General features: G+C 33.3%; 1 protein-coding gene and 1 long non-coding RNA gene across 3 annotated transcripts in view; both read right to left on the bottom strand.

Annotated features, from left to right (window-relative positions):
- LOC117316629 (deleted in malignant brain tumors 1 protein-like) overlaps positions 1 to 3,234 on the bottom strand; it is a 29,603-nt gene extending 26,369 nt beyond the window's left edge. The window contains exon 1 of the mRNA XM_033871307.1: positions 3,055 to 3,234. Coding sequence (XP_033727198.1) covers positions 3,055 to 3,091 — 37 coding nt within the window. The 5' untranslated portion in view covers positions 3,092 to 3,234. The remainder of the gene's footprint in view (positions 1 to 3,054) is intronic.
- Positions 3,235 to 9,010: 5,776 nt separating this feature from the next.
- LOC117316624 lies at positions 9,011 to 23,413 on the bottom strand. 2 transcript variants are annotated; one of them, XR_004529956.1, is made up of 3 exons: positions 23,071 to 23,413; positions 18,529 to 18,623; positions 9,011 to 9,218 (listed from the first exon to the last, which is right to left on the bottom strand). It is a non-coding gene; the product is annotated as an uncharacterized LOC117316624 (long non-coding RNA). The 2 variants fall into 2 exon arrangements; XR_004529957.1 differs by lacking the exon at positions 9,011 to 9,218 and adding an exon at positions 10,101 to 10,177.
- Between the last annotated feature and the right edge of the window lie 73 nt (positions 23,414 to 23,486).

Genomic DNA, 23,486 nt, shown 5'->3' with positions numbered 1-23,486 from the left:
TTACACGCCTATAGTTACCGTTAATCCTTTAGACGCCTATAGTTACTGTTCATCCTTTACACGCCTATAGTTACTGTTAATCCTTTACACGCCTGTAATTACCGATAATCCTTTACACGCCTATAGTTACCGTTCATCCTTTACACGCCTATAGTTACCGTTAATCCTTAACACGACCATAGATACCGTTAATCCTTTACACGCCTATAGTTACCGTTCATCCTTTACACGACCATAGTTACCGTTAATCCTTAACACGACCATAGTTACCGTTAATCCTTTACACGCCTATAGTTACTGTTAATCCTTTACACGCCTATAGTTACCGTTAATCCTTTACACGCCTATAGTTACTGTTAATCCTTTACACGCCTGTAATTACCGATAATCCTTTACACGCCTATAGTTACCGTTCATCCTTTACACGACCATAGTTACCGTTAATCCTTAACACGACCATAGTTACCGTTAATCCTTTACACGCCTATAGTTACCGTTAATCCTTTACACGCCTATAGTTACTGTTAATCCTTTACACGCCTATAGTTACCGTTCATCCTTTACACGCCTATAATTACCGTTAATCCTTTACACGCCTATAGTTACTGTTAATCCTTTACACGCCTATAATTACCGTTAATCCTTTACACGCCTATAGTTACTGTTAATCCTTTACACGCCTATAGTTACCGTTAATCCTTTACACGCCTATAATTACCGTTAATCCTTTACACGCCTATAGTTACTGTTAATCCTTTACACGCCTATAGTTACCGTTAATCCTTTACACGCCTATAATTACCGTTAATCCTTTACACGCCTATAGTTACTGTTAATCCTTTACACGCCTATAGTTACCGTTAATCCTTTACACGCCTATAGTTACCGTTAATCCTTTACACGCCTATAGTTACTGTTAATCCTTTACACGCCTATAGTTACCGTTCATCCTTTACACGCCTATAATTACCGTTAATCCTTTACACGCCTATAGTTACTATTCATCCTTTACACGACCATAGTTACCGTTAATCCTTTACACGCCCATAGTTACTGTTAATCCTTTACACGCCTATAGTTACTGTTCATCCTTTACAAGCCTATAGTTTACACGCCTATAGTTACTGTTAATCATTTAGACACCTATAGTTACTGTTCATCCTTTACAAGCCTATAGTTACTGTTCATCCTTTACACGCCTAAAGTTACTGTTCATCCTTTACACGCCTATAGTTACTGTTAATCCTTTACACGCCCATAGTTACTGTTCATCATTTACACGCCTATAATTACCGTTAATCCTTTACACGCCTATAGTTACCGTTAATCCTTTACACGCCCATAGTTACTGTTCATCCTTTACACGCCTATAGTTACCGTTAATCCTTTACACTCCTATAGTTACCGTTAATCCTTTACACGCCTATAGTTACTGTTCATCCTTAACACGACCATAGTTACCGTTCATCCTTTACACGCCTATAGTTACTGTTCATCCTTTACACGCCTATAGTTACCGTTAATCCTATACACGCCTATAGTTACTGTTCATCCTTTACACGCCTATAGTTATTGTTCATCCTTTACACGCCTATAGTTACTGTTCATCCTTTACACGCCTATAGTTACCGTTAATCCTATACACGCCTATAGTTACTGTTCATCCTTTACACGCCTATAGTTACTGTTCATCCTTAACACGACCATAGTTACCGTTAATCCTTAACACGACCATAGTTACCATTAATCCTTTACACGCCTATAGTTACTGTTCATCCTTAACACGACCATAGTTACCGTTAATCCTTTACACGCCTATAGTTACTGTTCATCCTTTACACGCCTATAGTTACCGTTAATCCTTTACACGCCTATAGTTACTGTTCATCCTTAACACGACCATAGTTACCGTTAATCCTTAACACGACCATAGTTACCGTTAATCCTTAACACGACCATAGTTACTGTTCATCCTTTACACGCCTATAGTTACCGTTAATCCTTTACACGCCTATAGTTACTGTTCATCCTTAACACGACCATAGTTACCGTTAATCCTTAACACGACCATAGTTACCGTTTATCCTTTACACGCCTATAGTTACTGTTCATCCTTTACATGCCTATAGTTACTGTTCATCCTTTACATGCCTATAGTTACTGTTCATCCTTTACACGCCTATAGTTACTGTTCATCCTTTACATGCCTATAGTTACTGTTCATCCTTTACATGCCTATAGTTACTGTTCATCCTTTACACGCCTATAGTTACTGTTCATCCTTTACACGCCTATAGTTACTGTTCATCCTTTACATGCCTATAGTTACTGTTCATCCTTTACATGCCTATAGTTACTGTTCATCCTTTACACGCCCATAGTTACTGTTCATCCTTTACACGCCTATAGTTACTGTTAATCCTTTACACGCCTATAGTTACTGTTCATCCTTTACACGCCTATAGTTACTGTTCATCCTTTACATGCCTATAGTTACTGTTCATCCTTTACACGCCTATAGTTACTGTTCATCCTTTACACGCCTATAGTTACTGTTAATCCTTTACACGCCTATAGTTACTGTTAATCCTTTACATGCCTATAGTTACTGTTAATCCTTTACACGCCTATAGTTACTGTTCATCCTTTACACGCCTATAGTTACTGTTCATCCTTTACACGCCTATAGTTACTGTTCATCCTTTACACGCCTATAGTTACTGTTCATAATATAAAGTTACCGTTTATCCTTTAGACACCTATAGCTATCTTTAATCATTGAGTCCCCAAATAATATCGTGATGTTTTTTGCTCGACCTTGTCAGTATCATCATTTCATTTGAAACATCCTTTTTATGCTCAATAAGTGTATTTTAGTCGAAGTGAAATGTGTAATTTTAGCATTCTTATTACATTGGGATTATATGGGTCTACCTCATGTTCCGCCATGCAACTATTACAGCTGTTAAATTTCTGTGACTGAAGGAATTTCGTCGATAACATTCAGGTTATAAATGCTTTTTACAGAATGCAATATTAGAAGCATACACTTACCAAGGAAGAGACAAATGATGTTTTTACCGACACCCATTCTGTAGTTAGATAATGCAGGACAGCGACCAGTTCAGGTGTGAGACCGTACGATCTGTGACAGCTGTTAAGACACCATCGGGGTCATAAGGTCGCCACAATCCGATAAGGTAGCAGTCAAAGACCGCGTCATAGACAAATCAGGCCACGGACAGCCTGTAATGTTCCCGTACCATCGGAGTTTAACCCATACTTGGGTGTAGCGAGGTCACGCCTGTCCTTCTTTTTATCTCATTATGTAACTTTTCAGTAAGGAATACAAATATTTTCAAACCTTTACGAATTTGTCGAATTTTCAGAAATTAGTAATAATTTCAATAGATATTGAACTTGATTTCGGTAGCATTTGTCATATAAGTGAATTATGTGACATTGACAATAGTACGTGAGCTTAGATATTATATACATGACCTTGAATACATATATAGAGGATATCTAAGTGTCTTCAGTACTGTAATATCAAAAATATTAGCCACACTCGTGAAATATATTTAGTATTACTGAGGATACTGTAAAATGTTTTGTTTATTATATTTCATAGCAAAATATACAGTGGCAGCTCAATCTCTCCCAGAATGCATTGCAGTCCCCTGTCAACGACTCACAAATGTACGCCAAATCGTGACGTTGTAGCGTGTACTTTGCAAGTCCGTGAGAGTTGCAAGTTCCGCTTCCGGTACTTGTAAGTTTCACGGAGGGGGCACCGGTCGCCGTGAGAGTTGCAAGAACCGTGAGACTTGCAAGCCAGAACAGTTTGTCATTGGAACAGGTCATGAGTTGTGTGTTTTACGTCATTAAATATGTTAACAGATATTGCACTGTTACAATGATCGCGTTACAATGTCGGCGGCGACTGTCATTGCGTTTTTAGAATGACTGTGTACAAAATAGCCAGTGTAGGCAATATACTGTACCTGCATATCGATCGGAGTTAAATAAACTCTAAATTACGCCATAGGGTAATCTTACCTGCCGTGAAATATTGGTCAGATAATTATATATTCTACCTGCTGTTTTGCCTGAGGAGACAGAGGGAGGGAACCCCCGGAACAGCATGATCAATAGCCTACCCCTGACAACAGGAATCGGACTGTCGAGATGATGGGGGTGTCACCACAGGCAGCGACACTTGTTATATATCCCTGTCACATGTGGGCGTCACTGTATACTTTACATGAGCCAAAATCTGTTGTTTTTCTTTATTTGATGAAAGTATTTATGGACATATTCCAAATGAATATTTATAAACAACACAGTTTACTGAATTGTAAATCATTTTTAAATAAAAATAGAAAGGATTAAATAAATAATCGCATACCTCATGATGCATAGGACATAGCTGTTTTGGTGATACATGTAGCTCTCATATTATTTGAAAACAATAACCCACATTAAATCCTGGTACCATGAGTATAAACTATGACAAGCTACAAAAAAATAGTATTTGGGTTTTTACCTATTTAATTCAGATATCTGTATTCAAATAGAGATGCATATGCAAGCACAAGTTGAATTAAATGTCAAAAATCTGTTTTAGAAAATATAAATGTTATATAAAAATTGCCGTTACCGTGAGAATTGCAAGTCGCCAACAAAAAAAAATCAATTGTCCATGTCTAAGGACATTTCACTGCATTTTTGTCACCCAAAGATACAAGTTCTTCATTCATGTTACCAGACACGGACCGAAAAAAACATGGAATTTACATCATTTTCAGAGAGAATGAACTCAAATATGTTCTTCGATGCCCACTGTATATGTAAAATATATGCTGTGTTTATTTGACCAAGAAGTATTTCAAATCACATGCTCTCTCGATCTCTCTCTCTTAAGAATTCACAATTAGCGGCTGTATGAACTGTCAGTTTAATTACCGAAATGGACAATAATTTACCCATATCGATATTTGTTCCAGTGATTTTGGAGAAGGCAAAATGTAAATAGTTTATGGATGCACAAGAGATGTCGCACGCACGACAGACGAAAGACAGTTAGTATAAGTTACTTGAGACTTTGTCTCAGGTGTCATACGAGTTACTTTATGCACTGCCATCCATTAGTTCTGTCAATGTGTAGGAAGTATTTTCAAATTCAGTAAATTAGATTTATTAATTAATCAATACCCTGATAGTGCTGAATTATCTCATTCTGGCTATGGAATTTCCTATGTGGGGGATAAAAAATACAAACTAATAATAGGTATACCACATCTTTTTAAAAAATTGATTTCATTATAGCCTGAATTTTTAAATTTAAGGGTTAACTGTAATATTTTTTTTTACATTATTGAGCAATAACGCAAAAAAACTGGGGTGTACTCTTTTCTTAAACCGCGAGTATGTTTATTTTGCTCCAGATATTTAAAAACACATCGATAAATACAAAATCCCGTGAATGATTACTCCGCTGACGTCACAGTATTTTTTTTTATGTTATGAGATGATAACATAATTTTTTGAGCCAATGAAAATGCTTGTTACAAGCAAAATTAAATTATATATATTTACCAGCGAATGTCCTCTTCATAGCCAGAATTAGCAGGATAGTTAAAAAGACCATTTTGTCTGATATTACTTTTAAATATGATACTATTCTAAGTCAATTCATATTGATGATTGTAAAAATCCTCAACATGCAGGATTATTATTATAATAATGACCATTTTTCACTTCCCATGATGATCACTAAAGACATTGTTGTTCAGACCTTAATCTTTGGTAAAAGTTTTGATTCCAATTTAAAATGTTGATATCATTTCATCAATAAAATTAAACATTGAATATAATACATGAGCATTTATGTTGTTTCCTTTTCTTTAACAAAATGGAAGACTGAACAACTATGTCTTAGTGCTTTTAACACTTTCAAGATCCAAATAAATGAAAGCTCTGTTACAACATGACAAGACAAATAATTATGGTACTTTTCACATTTTATTCAGCACAAAGGAAAAGTTATAATGAATATTTCATTTGTCACAGCTACAAGCTACATAGCGAAGCAAGTGACTTAATAACTTTATATGTAAGTTAGAGAATGAAGGCCACACCAAAGTATTTGTAACTCCAATTGTTCCTACTAATGAAATTCCAAATAGACTTCATCAAAAGCAAGCACAGGGATCATACATCTTAGAAGTAGAACATCAAAGAAAACTTCACTGAATTTAATGTTTTAATATTTTTTATATATATAACATTTCTATAGTTTTTGAAATGTTTCCTCCTTTTTAATGACTTATATATCTGAAAAGTGTAACAGTCATAGCTTGACAAATGAATCATAAAATTTCATTTGGTGTGGCAATGATATATACAATTTACATATAATTCCAAATCTTGTGACACAAGAAAATATAATACAGATTCTGTTACAAAAAAGTAAATGTAATAGATGCAAAAGAAATCTACAAATTAACAAGAGGCCCATGGGCCTTAACGGTCACCTGAGATTTGAAATATTTCAGTTAATCTAATTGACCCTTTTTAGCCCCACACATCAGTCCCTGGGGGTCTGTCAGGGCCAACATGTGCATATCATTAAGCTGTCATCCAATGCTGATAATGTTAACAAATTAAATGTCAACAATTAAATGATTGTCAAAAATGTGGAAAGTCATCCCTATATAAACTATTGTAAAGTCTACCCCCTCCCCAGTAATAATATTAAAGTATTCATTGGACCAATCCAAATTTTTTTTGTGGTGGGAATATAACTATGACTATAATGCATTCCATGTTCACAAAAAAATGGAAATCTTAGGACAACTATAAAATGCTCAAATGAACAAAGGGTAGAAACATTCATATGAAACAACTTCATATCTTATATAAAGCCTATCAATTAATTTTCAAAATTGAGGCTAACGAGTGATCCCAGGGGAAAATTGGTACCCACAATTCAATGATCGGTTCTGTGTCACACTGATCTTCTATAACTCTCCCTTATTTTTTCTTTCTTAATATTCTGATTCAAAGAACAAATGGAACCTTCATGTACATGTGAAGTTTGAGAAACATCCCTTTTCAAGAAATAGTGATAATATAACAAACTTTAATTCTTCAAATCTAAGATGGGTGTCTGACGACCATTCTATTTTTCTCATCAAAAATCTAAATTGAATTGACACAACTTGATACCAATGGGAACCTACAAGCAAAATTTGAGCAATATTCCTTCAGTACTTTTCAAGAAATTATTTATATCCATTTTTCTAATTAACAGGAGACCAGGGGAATCTTGGTGTACACCATTGAACAATCTCTAATGGTTCTATGTCAGACTGATTTCATTACTTTTCCATTTCTTTTTTTTCCCTCTTCATAATCTGATGACAAGAACAAGTGAAGTTTGCAAAACACTCCTCCAGTACTTTAAGAAATACAATGTAGCTACAAAAATCTTCTAGTTCTCTTAACTGTGATTAGCTTTTGAATGATTCTTCCAGCATACCAAGTACGACATTCCATAAAAATCTATTTATATTCAGTAAACCATAAGTAAAAATGGGCAATAAATCAATAAATTTCTATTGAATTAATGTCATTTTTAAACTCATCTAAACTTGCTAATTAAATGACAGAAGACTTGATATATCAAATGCAGTGAAGATCTTACTATTAAACCTTATCTATCACATTCAAAAGGTCTGATAAGAAAATTAAAAATGGCAATAACTCTTTACATACCAATTGAATAAGTCTTATTTTGAAGTTGTCCTTTAAGGCTGAAGTTTCATCACAGTTATTTTCCAAATCTTCAAGATCTTTCTGATTATAAGGCCACAAACAAATTTTCCCAAGTTATCATGTTCACAGAAACAAATAGTAATTTAATAACAAAGGGCGGCAATTCTGCAAATTACTGTTCAATAATAAGCGTTTGTGAACTTATCTTGTTTACAAAGACCAACAATAATATTATTACAAAGAGCAATAACAATATATACAGAGTTTCATATTCATACCTTACGTAATATTTACTCAAGTTATCATGTTCACAAGGTCTAATAATAATATTACAAAGGGTAATAACTCTGTTGGTAATTGTTGTATAAATCCCAATTTTAATACTTGTCTGATATCTTATTGACATTACACTGCACACAAAGTTTCTACATACCGGTACTTAGTTGATATTTATTCAAGTTATCATGTTCACAAAGTCCAATAAAAATATTATTGCAAAGGGCAATAACTCTGTAAGTTACGGTTGAGTTATTCTGATTTTCGAACTTGTTAGAGATCTTATCAATCTTGGTAAACATTTACTCAAGTTATTGTGTTTACAAAGAAAAGCTAACAGACACGACACAGGACAAAAGATTATCACAATAGCAAGGTCACCATGACCTATAGTGATAGTCCATCAATCCATTAATTTTCAAGTAAAACTGAAATTAATTGGCACAACAAGGGACCATGGGGAATCTACAAATGCAGTTTGAGGAATATCCCTCCATCTGATGATGGTGGGCTAACAAGAAGTCCAGAGAGCCTGTATTGCTCACCTAGTTTGATTTGACCCAATGTCAATAAAATGTTCAAGTTAAATTCATTAATAGTTTTCTTTGTTAAGGACAAACAATGCTGTATATAGTTATGTCTCTAAGGGTATGAAAAGACCTGAAAATCATGTTTACAACATGATGGTGTTTAAAAACCCCAGGGCCTATTTCTATAACAGGGTTGTGTTTATTTCTTGATGACAAGCAAGGCTATATATGATAATGGGGTATGGGTTATTTGGTCAGACTCACCATTAATGCAAAATCTGTTCCTTTTTACCCAGGGATGTTTTTGATCAAATTTGGTTAAATTTCTATATATTACTTTATGACAAGTAGTGATTTAAATGTTGAAATATGCTGTACTTTGTATGGCATAAGCTCTCTGGCCCTTCAAGCCAGGTGAGCTGAAAATAACAGGAAAGTGTACTGGAACTAACCTGTAAGTTGTTTCCAAAGTCTTTTGGGAGCTGACTTGGGTACCTTGCTTCTCGGCCATACAGAAGAAAGAATGGACTGTACTTTGTGCTGGATTGTGGTTTGGTTCTCATGGCAAACAAAGCTCCATCCAAAAAGGCATCCCAGTTAGTCTGATGCTCATTGACCATCTTACGCAGAGTACTGAAATAATTATACAAATTTATCACATAACTGACCCATCCTGCCGTTAAATAATGTAATACACCCATATTCGATTGGATGACATCATGAAATGAAAATAAAGATTTAAGATGTTGAGAAATTAGGGATAAGATTCTATGTCAATTATGTATGAGCAGTGGATATACATCATCCACCCTCTCCCCATCCCCTTGAAGGATCGAGGGGCTAGTCCAAATTTACTGTAGGATATACAAGAAAGTCACAATTTCAATAAAACACCAGAAGATATCTATAAGATACCCGTAAGATATTCTATCCCTAACAAGATGAGCTGTTGTAGAACAACATAAGTCATATTGCAAATGTTTGTCAATAAATGATTTAAATATATCAATTGGTATTGTTTTGCCAAACATGTCAAAAAGCATATTAAATTCACAAAATATCTTTCAGTTCAACTCAGGAATGTGATGGTTAAACCCCACAGGGACACAGATGTCGAATATCAGTACTCTAATACAATTTTTAATGCTGCATTAATGCCTGTTAACACCAAAAGATATCAAAAAGCAGGGTTTTTTTTCCAAAAAAATGTAAGGTTAACTCTGAAAGGGGATAGTATAACACTGCAGGGACACCACATATAAATGTGCCTTTAAACACTTGCATCAAAATGTTAATATTGAAAAACCAATGCCAATGATATTTGATTCTGCCATGTCTGGGTCTGGGAGAAGAAAATTTTGAAATATCAGTTAATTTGACCACTTCTGGCCCCACCTTGAGGGCCCTGGGTGGTGGGGATTATACAATTGACATCATTAGGGAGTTTTAGCCATTTCATGAGTATACCTATATCAGAGAGTAAATGAGTTAAACAATGAGATCTCATATTAAAATACCTTGATTTGCTTTAACTCAGGTTTCAGTCCTGGCTTCAGAGGGTCTGACTTCTGGCATGGTTCACATGACTTGATCTGTGTGATAAAAAATCTTTGTTTTACTTTTTAACAGAACTCTAATATTGAAATAAGAACAAACTCCATCCAGGAATGCAGACACTTGAGCACTGAAAACAATCTTAATATGCCCATATATAGATGTGTGCAAGTGAATTTCAGTGAACAAAAAATGATTCATATTTTCAGGAAACTTGTATATTTGAAAACAAGAGATCCCAGAGGGATCTTGGCGACCACCATTGAATGATCTTTATAGGTTTCATGACAGATTGATCTTCTCTCTATTTTTCCCTTCCTCTAATATATTACTAATCTGTGTAAATTGAGAAACATCCCTCCAGTACTTTTCAAACAAGGGGGTTATTTAGGAATGAGCACACATGATCCAACCATGAGAAATGCAAGCCAGTGTTAAATATGTCTAATATCACTGGTTTAATGGTTTATAATGGTTATTTAGTACTCAGCCAATATGATCCAACCATGAGAAATGCAAGCCGGTGTTAAATATGTCTAATATCACCGGTTTAATGGTTTATAATGGTTATTTAGGAATGAGCACACATGATTTGGCCATGAGAAATGCAAGCCAGTGTTAAATATGTCTAATATCACTGGTTTAATGGTTTATAATGGTTATTTAGTACTCAGCCAATATGATCCAACCATGAGAAATGCAAGCCAGTGTAAAATATGTCTAATATCACTGGTGTAATGGTTTATAATGGTTATTTAGGAATGAGCACAAAATGATTGGCACCATGAGAAATGCAAGCCAGTGTTAAATATGTCTAATATCACTGGTTTAATGGTTTATAATGGTTATTTAGGAATGAGCACACATGATTTGGCCATGAGAAATGCAAGCCAGTGTTAAATATGTCTAATATCACTGGTTTAATGGTTTATAATGGTTATTTAGTACTCAGCCAATATGATCCAACCATGAGAAATGCAAGCCAGTGTTAAATATGTCTAATATCACTGGTTTAATGGTTTATAATGGTTATTTAGGAATGAGCACACATGATTTGGCCATGAGAAATGCAAGCCAGTGTTAAATATGTCTAATATCACTGGTTTAATGGTTTATAATGGTTATTTAGTACTCAGCCAATATGATCCAACCATGAGAAATGCAAGCCAGTGTTAAATATGTCTAATATCACTGGTTTAATGGTTTATAATGGTTATTTAGGAATGAGCACACATGATTTGGCCATGAGAAATGCAAGCCAGTGTTAAATATGTCTAATATCACTGGTTTAATGGTTTATAATGGTTATTTAGGAATGAGCACACATGATTTGGCCATGAGAAATGCAAGCCAGTGTTAAATATGTCTAATATCACTGGTTTAATGGTTTATAATGGTTATTTAGTACTCAGCCAATATGATCCAACCATGAGAAATGCAAGCCAGTGTTAAATATGTCTAATATCACTGGTTTAATGGTTTATAATGGTTATTTAGTACTCAGCCAATATGATCCAACCATGAGAAATGCAAGCCAGTGTTAAATATGTCTAATATCACTGGTTTAATGGTTTATAATGGTTATTTAGGAATGAGCACACATGATTTGGCCATGAGAAATGCAAGCCAGTGTTAAATATGTCTAATATCACTGGTTTAATGGTTTATAATGGTTATTTAGGAATGAGCACACATGATTTGGCCATGAGAAATGCAAGCCAGTGTTAAATATGTCTAATATCACTGGTTTAATGGTTTATAATGGTTATTTAGTACTCAGCACATATGATCCAACCATGAGAAATGCAAGCCAGTGTTAAATATGTCTAATATCACTGGTTTAATGGTTTATAATGGTTATTTAGGAATGAGCACACATGATTTGGCCATGAGAAATGCAAGCCAGTGTTAAATATGTCTAATATCACTGGTTTAATGGTTTATAATGGTTATTTAGGACTCAGCCAATATGATTCAACCATGAGAAATGCAAGCCAGTGTTAAATATGTCTAATATCACTGGTTTAATGGTTTATAATGGTTATTTAGGAATGAGCACACATGATTTGGCCATGAGAAATGCAAGCCAGTGTTAAATATGTCTAATATCACTGGTTTAATGGTTTATAATGGTTATTTAGGAATGAGCACACATGATTTGGCCATGAGAAATGCAAGCCAGTGTTAAATATGTCTAATATCACTGGTTTAATGGTTTATAATGGTTATTTAGTACTCAGCCAATATGATCCAACCATGAGAAATGCAAGCCAGTGTTAAATATGTCTAATATCACTGGTTTAATGGTTTATAATGGTTATTTAGTACTCAGCCAATATGATCCAACCATGAGAAATGCAAGCCAGTGTTAAATATGTCTAATATCACTGGTTTAATGGTTTATAATGGTTATTTAGTACTCAGCCAATATGATCCAACCATGAGAAATGCAAGCCAGTGTTAAATATGTCTAATATCACCGGTTTAATGGTTTATAATGGTTATTTAGGAATGAGCACACATGATTTGGCCATGAGAAATGCAAGCCAGTGTTAAATATGTCTAATATCACTGGTTTAATGGTTTATAATGGTTATTTAGTACTCAGCCAATATGATCCAACCATGAGAAATGCAAGCCGGTGTTAAATATGTCTAATATCACCGGTTTAATGGTTTATAATGGTTATTTAGGAATGAGCACACATGATTTGGCCATGAGAAATGCAAGCCAGTGTTAAATATGTCTAATATCACTGGTTTAATGGTTTATAATGGTTATTTAGTACTCAGCCAATATGATCCAACCATGAGAAATGCAAGCCAGTGTAAATATGTCTAATATCACTGGTTTAATGGTTTATAATGGTTATTTAGGAATGAGCACAAATGATTTGGCCATGAGAAATGCAAGCCAGTGTTAAATATGTCTAATATCACTGGTTTAATGGTTTATAATGGTTATTTAGTACTCAGCCAATATGATCCAACCATGAGAAATGCAAGCCAGTGTTAAATATGTCTAATATCACTGGTTTAATGGTTTATAATGGTTATTTAGTACTCAGCCAATATGATGCAACCATGAGAAATGCAAGCCAGTGTTAAATATGTCTAATATCACTGGTTTAATGGTTTATAATGGTTATTTAGGAATGAGCACACATGATTTGGCCATGAAAAATGCAAGCTAGTCTTAAATATGTCTAATATCACTGGTTTAATGGTTTATAATGGTTATTTAGGAATGAGCACACATGATTTGGCCATGAGAAATGCAAGCCAGTGTTAAATATGTCCAATATCACTGGTTTAATGGTTTATAATGGTTATTTAGTACTCAGCCAATATGATCCAACCATGAGAAATGCAAGCCAGTGTTAAATATGTCTAATATCACTGGTTTAATGGTTTATAATGGTTATTTAGTACTCAGCCAATATGATCCAACCATGAGAAATGCAAGCCAGTGTTAAATATGTCTAATATCACTGGGTTAATGGTTTATAATGGTTATTTAGTACTCAGACAATATGAGCCAACCATGAGAAATGCAAGCCAGTGTTAAATATGTCTAATATCACCGGTTTAATGGTTTATAATGGTTATTTAGGAATGAGCACACATGATTTGGCCATGAGAAATGCAAGCCAGTGTTAAATATGCCTAATATCACTGGTTTAATGGTTTATAATGGTTATTTAGTACTCAGCCAATATGATCCAACCATGAGAAATGCAAGCCAGTGTTAAATATGTCTAATATCACTGGTTTAATGGTTTATAATGGTTATTTAGTACTCAGCCAATATGATCCAACCATGAGAAATGCAAGCCAGTGTTAAATATGTCTAATATCACTGGTTTAATGGTTTATAATGGTTATTTAGTACTCAGCCAATATGATCCAACCATGAGAAATGCAAGCCAGTGTTAAATATGTCTAATATCACTGGGTTAATGGTTTATAATGGTTATTTAGGAATGAGCACACATGATTTGGCCATGAGAAATGCAAGCCAGTGTTAAATATGTCTAATATCACTGGTTTAATGGTTTATAATGGTTATTTAGTACTCAGCCAATATGATCCAACCATGAGAAATGCAAGCCAGTGTAAATATGTCTAATATCACCGGTTTAATGGTTTATAATGGTTATTTAGTACTCAGCCAATATGAGCCAACCATGAGAAATGCAAGCCAGTGTTAAATATGTCTAATATCACCGGTTTAATGGTTTATAATGGTTATTTAGGAATGAGCACACATGATTTGGCCATGAGAAATGCAAGCCAGTGTTAAATATGTCTAATATCACTGGTTTAATGGTTTATAATGGTTATTTAGTACTCAGCCAATATGATCCAACCATGAGAAATGCAAGCCGGTGTTAAATATGTCTAATATCACCGGTTTAATGGTTTATAATGGTTATTTAGGAATGAGCACACATGATTTGGCCATGAGAAATGCAAGCCAGTGTTAAATATGTCTAATATCACTGGTTTAATGGTTTATAATGGTTATTTAGTACTCAGCCAATATGATCCAACCATGAGAAATGCAAGCCAGTGTTAAATATGTCTAATATCACTGGTTTAATGGTTTATAATGGTTATTTAGGAATGAGCACAAATGATTTGGCCATGAGAAATGCAAGCCAGTGTTAAATATGTCTAATATCACTGGTTTAATGGTTTATAATGGTTATTTAGGAATGAGCACACATGATTTGGCCATGAGAAATGCAAGCCAGTGTTAAATATGTCTAATATCACTGGTTTAATGGTTTATAATAGTTATTTAGGAATGAGCACACATGATTTGGCCATGAGAAATGCAAGCCAGTGTTAAATATGTCTAATATCACTGGTTTAATGGTTTATAATGGTTATTTAGTACTCAGCCAATATGATCCAACCATGAGAAATGCAAGCCAGTGTTAAATATGTCTAATATCACCGGTTTAATGGTTTATAATGGTTATTTAGGAATGAGCACACATGATTTGGCCATGAGAAATGCAAGCCAGTGTTAAATATGTCTAATATCACTGGTTTAATGGTTTTAAATGGTTATTTAGTACTCAACCAATATAATCCAACCATGAGAAATGCAAGCCAGTGTTAAATATGTCTAATATCACCTGGTTTAATGGTTTATAATGGTTATTTAGGAATGAGCACACATGATTTGGCCATGAGAAATGCAAGCCAGTGTTAAATATGTCTAATATCACTGGTTTAATGGTTTATAATGGTTATTTAGTACTCAGCCAATATGATCCAACCATGAGAAATGCAAGCCGGTGTTAAATATGTCTAATATCACCGGTTTAATGGTTTATAATGGTTATTTAGGAATGAGCACACATGATTTGGCCATGAGAAATGCAAGCCAGTGTTAAATATGTCTAATATCACTGGTTTAATGGTTTAAAATGGTTATTTAGGAATGAGCACACATGATTTGGCCATGAGAAATGCAAGCCAGTGTTAAATATGTCTAATATCACTGGTTTAATGGTTTAAAATGGTTATTTAGTACTCAGCCAATATGATCCAACCATGAGAAATGCAAGCCAGTGTTAAATATGTCTAATATCACTGGGTTAATGGTTTATAATGGTTATTTAGTACTCAGCCAATATGAGCCAACCATGAGAAATGCAAGCCAGTGTTAAATATGTCTAATATCACCGGTTTAATGGTTTATAATGGTTATTTAGGAATGAGCACACATGATTTGGCCATGAGAAATGCAAGCCAGTGTTAAATATGTCTAATATCACTGGTTTAATGGTTTATAATGGTTATTTAGGAATGAGCACACATGATTTGGCCATGAGAAATGCAAGCCAGTGTTAAATATGTCTAATATCACTGGTTTAATGGTTTATAATGGTTATTTAGGAATGAGCACACATGATTGGCCCATGAGAAATGCAAGCCAGTGTTAAATATGTCTAATATCACTGGTTTAATGGTTTATAATGGTTATTTAGTACTCAGCCAATATGATCCAACCATGAGAAATGCAAGCTGGTGTTAAATATGTCTAATATCACTGGTTTAATGGTTTATAATGGTTATTTAGTACTCAGCTAATATGATCCAACCATGAGAAATGCAAGCCAGTGTTAAATATGTCTAATATCACTGGTTTAATGGTTTATAATGGTTATTTAGGAATGAGCACACATGATTTGGCCATGAGAAATGTAAGCCAGTGTTAAATATGTCTAATATCACTGGTTTAATGGTTTATAATGATTAACATCAAGTCTTTTATTGAAGCCTTGAAACTTAACTAACCTGGATACGTAGTGTTATTTGAAAAAAATATGCTATTAAGGAAGTTTCATTTAATTTTCTTTCAGAATGTTTACCAATTGATTATTCAAGTGTAAAAACCTTTTCCGGAAAGACGTGTTCAAGTCATGGAGGGAAATAACAGATTAAGAAGATTCAATAATAGAGAAAAAATATACTGAAAATACCTATTAAGTTTATTAAATATTTTAGAGTTTATTTGACAAACAATGGTTAAAAAATTATAAATGACTAACTTAAAGATAAATTTAACTCTTCTAGGAAGTATAATTTTGTTGAATTTAAAAAAAACATGATTTAAAAGCTAACTTTCAAGATATTACTAACACTAAAAAAGCATACCGTATGTCCAATACTTTAAATACTTTGATTAGTTATCCATATATATCCTTAAACTTAGAAATATTCAGAAGCATAAAAGAGGAACGTAATATTTTTTAGTTATTTCTTGAGGCACAGTTCATCCCTTTTGGTTTAAACAAGGAAACATGCATTTTTGGTTTATTTTAATCAAAATAGTATTAGTTGTAGAGTAGATAATGTAATGTAATACCATAATTTTAATTATAAAACAATAACATCACGGTCAGTAGCTGCACTTAAGAACCTTATCAAAGATACATGTACATATCATACTCAGAAATGTATATATACGTATTGCTTCAAACAAAGGTGAATTATCTTTATTGAAATTTCTTACTGGATCAAAAAAATGGGAAAAGTTAATTAATATTGCATGGTTATACCCTGTCCCCAGTTTTTGCCAAAATATGAACACATAACTTTAAAATATTTTATAAATGTATATTTTCATATACATAGTTATACTACTTGAACTCTCTCTCTCTCTCATATATCTTACTTTCCAATCTAAGACCTCTATACATATATAAAGTGCCTTCTTTTCTTTTTTCAATCACTTCTAAACAATGCTCATATTTACTTTAATATGTATCTATATAAAACAGACATAATTGAGACTTCAATAGTGGGTCAATTTGACATAACCATACTAAAACCTGCTGTTTAATATCATTTCATATTCATTGAATGAAAGGAAATGTGTGAGAATTAAATTGTTTATGTATGATAAATTATTTGCATTTTCATAGCATTCAACAAATACAAAAAAAAAAAAAAATACAAAAAAACAAAAAAACAGAAAATAATTCAGAACCAAAAAATGCGGCAATGCATGAATTTAATTGCTTCATTACACTCAACTAGATGGAAAACTTCAACATTGTAATTGTACAAATAATCAACAAAGTCTAATCAAAGGTTAACTAGCTGAAATAGCTAGGTGTGGATATAACAATAAATGGAAATAAGTACATTCCAGTTTAATACAGCATAAACTCAACAACCGTACAACTTCATTTTGTGAATTGAACACATTTAAAAAACAAAATCCAATTAACCATCAGTCATAAGCTAAATTTGTAACAGGAACCATGTGCTGAAATGTTCTTGCTTCACTATATGAAAAGGTTAATTAATGAACAATTTGGTGTTTAACCCAGTTGCTTACATTGATATATGTACATGAAATTAACTATGTGTTTCTCATTCAAATGAATCACATGCAAGGATGTTCCTGCTTTTATTGCAAAATATATATAGCCATCATCAGAATTTCTTCAAAACCAGAAAGAAAAACAATGACAAAACAACACCAATTTTGGAAGGGTTTTTTTTATGCCTGAAAAAATAAATTATAGGCTACATGTACTCTGGGATATATGCATTATATTTCTGATTCTTTGTGAAATAATGTATATTTATTCGCAAATTTTGTTAAGGTCTAATAATAAAGTACATGACAAATACAATATAGTAAAAAGTACCAAACCTTTACCATGTATTTCCTTTATAGTTAGTAGGATGATGTCTCATTTTAAATATATTGATAAATTTCTTATAAAAAATGTTTAGTCTAATTTTCTTATTTAGATAAAGCTATTTTATTAGAAATTGATTTCAAAGTTCTCAGACAAAAAAATTGGAGAAATTCTGATATTGACTGTATATTTTATATAACTGTTTGGTACACATACCTCTCAGAAAGAACTTGCTGGCTTTTAGCTTAAAGTTGTCCCTTCTATTTCTGGCAAACTTTGTAGAGCTGTCCTTGAGATCATCTGGGTAAGAACTACAGGTGGATGAAAGAAAACAGACTAAATCGTGATACTCGTCTGGGTCCATGTTGTAGATGTCATTGAGAATCGATAGGAGCATCAACATTTATATCATATATTTTTCTAGAAGAATTTGATTGGTTGATTCTGTCAAATTAGTTTTTACTGTCAGTGAAGATGCTGTCAAATGGAATATACAACATGGCAGACGAAAAGTCTAGGACAAGAGCTAAAGGAAACCCCAAAGTGGTTTAATAATTGATACAAATATTACACAGGTAAGTGATTCCTGGTCCCCTTCTACCCTACAGCTCCACCTCCCATTATGGAGAACAATGACTTGTTTTTTTAACCAAACATAGCCAATTATATGATTCTCACCTGAGATATCAAGGGTTACAGTTAATTAGGGTGACATTTACACACATATTGATTATGTGTTATGTTTGGCATATAGGTCAACATGCGCTTAATGTGCTATTTCAAGAATTAAGAAATAAATAAATTTAAATTTATTTCAAACTAGATCAAATTTAAATGTAACTTCTGAAAGAGTTACATTTACATACAAACACTTTCTTAGGAAATCTCACACCAAAATATATCTATCACTCTATTATAAGACACATGGTACAATTTTCCATGAAAGTATTTATAACACTTACTATCCTTGTATTATTTTTTTGATATAAATGCATATCAAAAATGGTGCATATTTTTACTCTCAATAAATATTATATATATGTACTTCTGTTCTTTGAACTCTTAAAATGGAAGTTTTGGCTGATATGGCACATCAAAAGAGAAATTGTTGGATAAAACAGGAGGAAATCTAAACATAAACATAAAGCTTTAATTAATACAACTGTTTCAAGTTTTTTTTATTCATCATCAAATATTAAACAAATTTACTCAAAAGTTGTTATAATTTTTTCATTAAATTAGTTCTATAAGCTTATAATCACTTGGGTGTCTATATAATATTGTTTCATAACCTAACTCTGAACTCTGAATGAGCTGGACGTAATAGTATAAAGTGCATCTCATCTTCTACATTATTTTTTTACAGACTGTGTACAGTACAAATTCTTTCAAATCTCGTAATGTCATTATAGCACCGAGACTCAATGTAAAGAGAACATGCCTGTATATGAAATTTACTTAATATTTGTTTGGTATTGGATTTAAGAGACCATAATAAATCATTATAACTGCAGTGATATTTGACCTATTGAACTTGTGCTTGCATTTCTCATGGCTGGATCAGGTGAGCTCACCTCAAAATTTCCATAATCAATCATTATAACAGTGATATTTGACCTATTGAACTTGTACTTGCATTTCTCATAGCTGGATCAGGTGAGCTCACCTCAAAATGACCATAATAAATCATTATAACAGTGATATTTGACCTATTGAACTTGTGCTTGCATTTCTCATGGCTGGATCAGGTGAGCTCACCTTAAAATGACCGTAATAAATCATTATAACAGTGATATTTGACCTATTGAACTTGTGCTTGCATTTCTCATGGCTGGATCAGGTAAGCTCACCTCAAAGTGACCATAATAAATCATTTTAACAGTGACATTTGACCTATTGAACTTGTGCTTGCATTTCTCATGGCTGGATCAGGTGAGCTCACCTCAAAATGACCATAATAAATCATTATGACAGTGATATTTGACCTATTGAACTTGTACTTGCATTTCTCATGGCTGGATCAGGTCAGCTCACCTCAAAATTACCATAATCAATCATTATAACAGTGATATTTGACCTATTGAACTTGTACTTGCATTTCTCATGGCTGGATCAGGTAAGCTCACCTCAAAATGACCATAATAAATCATTATAACAGTGATATTTGACCCATTGAACTTGTGCTTGCATTTCTCATGGCTGGATCAGGTGAGCTCACCTCAAAATGACCACAATAAACCAGTTCAAGTTATATTTGAAAAAGCATTTAAAGATAAAAGTGTTAGCTTTTGAAAAAATATTTTGGTCTAATCTGATCTTAAAAGATCTAGTTCACTGATACTACATAATTGATACATATAATCTTGTACATGTAAATAATTTGTTTCTAGGAATCAAATCAAGTTCTCTTGTGCTGATGAAGTTGGTTTAAATGAAATCTAAAATGAAATAACCCAAATTAATATTAATTGGAAAGTTTGTGTGCTGTTTATAAACTAGTCTTCCAGGTAAGATAATTGGAAAGTATATGAACTTACAGAGAGTAACTGACAATTTATAATTCATTTCAAGAATGTTCAACAATTTTACAACTTTTCATAAAGGTTTGATATACATATACACTGCCCATAATAAAATGGGTTGTTAAAGGTACACGATATATATATATATATATATATAATATACGACTTCCACAATGATCATGTCAGGGTATCAGGCCGACCATCACTGTACCATTGAAACGTTCTTTTTTAAGAACGCCGATGTGGCGCAGCGGTATAGGCTGCGGATATTTCTGCCTAGGCGATTGGGTGCCTAGATCGTGAGTTCGAGGCCCGGTCAGGGCACGAGTCAAAAAGTTGTCTAGCTTCCTTCGTCATTTGTGTTTCTAAGCTATATATATATATATATATAAGGGTCAAAGAAGTAATATGAACAGTATAATCCAGATAACACTCTTTGAACTCTTTGATATACTTTCATGTGCGGGGGAATTCAAAATATCTCTGCCGTTGGTCGCATAGCGTTCTAGTGTTGAACATGATGCAGTCACGCTAGTATCCGCCTTCGGCCCACGTTTGCCGAAGGGTTCATTGTGGTTTCTCCAGTTACTAAAACATTATTCTTATTGTATTTTATTGTATTTCCAGTACTTCTTATATAGATTATGTGATTGTATTTGTAATTTTTTGTGTTTTGATAAAGGGGCGGATTGCCTCGAAAATTTAACAAGCCTTATTGTTTACACTGTTTGAATTACTTCTTTGCCCCATATATATATATATATGATGTAACTTTAGGAATGATTTCATTGATTTTGAACACAGAAGATTTTTTTCATTTTTGAAGATTTTTCAACAGCACATATACATTTACAATTTAATTTTATTCATACATCATGCATACATTCCTTCCATTCTTCATAAATTCAACACATAACATAGAAGTTGGCCCTTTCAGTTTCTGCAGATCAACAAGTTTATAAGTCTGGATTGAAGAAAGTACAAAACTTTATTGTAAATAACTGGCTGATGATACTCAATCGTATAAAATAGTAAAAGTAGTATTGTATATATATGCTAAAGGAAATGACCATATCTATCTTGCAAAATGCCCATGCCCAATAATAATCCCAGCCACGTCAATTGTAGTTTAATGAAAATGCTTACAAATACAAATACATGTACCTTAAGATTGCCCTGTCATAAACTTACTGTGGCTATACTTTATGTTAATGTTTTTTATTGGTCAGCAAGGCTTATTACAAGATAATATTTTTACATGGTATAAAATTACCATAATCAGAAAAGTATATATAATATTGGGTCAATTGGTTTAATTTGAGTCAACGATAACTATATATAGTAAGCCAGAGGTCCTGTGTTTGATCCCTAGCTCTCAGTTATGGTGCTGCAAGTATGGACTCGTGAATAATGAATTGCATTACATTTAAAAACATCTCTATAACTTATGGAAAATCAAGGAAACATTTTAACTTGAGAAGGAGTATATAATGAGCATGCATACAGTGTTTTTCCTGTCTGTATAACTGTGTGCGCAAAAGACTCCATTCCCCATCTGTTTTAGCCTTATTTTCCCCAAAAAGGCATTATAAATACCCAGTTGTGTCCATTGATTAAAACTTCCAAAAAACACAAAAAAAATAAAATGGCAATTTACAGAAAACTACTGATCAGAGAAGAGGACAGTTAATGGTAAAAATTGGTGTGTGTGCCATGATATATACATCTAGAATTTAAACTGCATTATAAAACTTGTAAGCATGATATACCAGGGACGTATAATAAGATGTCCCTGGATATACTAATGAAAGAAGGCCATGTTTTTTAACATAATTTGGTCAATTGAAATTTTCCAAAAACACTGTCACAAAACTTGTTAGTCTTGTTAGTCATATCGTTTGCTACATGTACCTTAATTGTAAAAGCATTGAAATAATTATACATGTAATTTATCATGGGAATATTATCTGCAGCATGGCCGTATATTTATCTGGTAACATATTTAAGATATAACTTATAAAATACACAAACTATATAATTTCAGATGGACGGTTGCTCATTGAATAGTATGTTATGGGTTAGCTTCTTGTTGTTTCTATCTTTAAATTGCCTATGTCAATAATGTTGGGAAATGATCTTTTACTTGTACACGTGCTAAGCACCTATGCTCATCCAAGGAATAAGGAAATAATAAAACAAAGCAGTAAATTCCACAGCACATTTCTGCTATACTTACCTTTAATTTTGGTACACCTGCTTTCCCAACCGTTATATTTTTTTCTGCGTTGAATCTTTGTTTACATCTTGTATGCAAACGAGGTGTAACATACGCCGCTCACAGACAACGTTTTACAGATGCTAGCGTAGTATTCGCGGGTTTCCCGACACACTTAATATAATTATGTGATTCCAAGATCTTCACTGTGGTGTTTTCGAATGTTGACACATTTGATTATCATCATTAACAGTGAAATACTTGTATTATGATCTGAAAACTTGTAACTCTCACGGCGGAAATGACAATTTTCATTGCACATGCGCGCTTGCAATTCTCACGGTACTTGCAAAGTACACGCTACAACGTCATGTATTCTATCTTTCATTATAACGTCATATAACATGACGGAGAGCTACAATGTACATGTATATGCA

This window comes from Pecten maximus, chromosome 18, assembly GCF_902652985.1.
Source record: "Pecten maximus chromosome 18, xPecMax1.1, whole genome shotgun sequence".
Classification (NCBI taxonomy): domain Eukaryota; kingdom Metazoa; phylum Mollusca; class Bivalvia; order Pectinida; family Pectinidae; genus Pecten; species Pecten maximus.
This window is presented reverse-complemented; position numbering and strand designations above follow the sequence as displayed.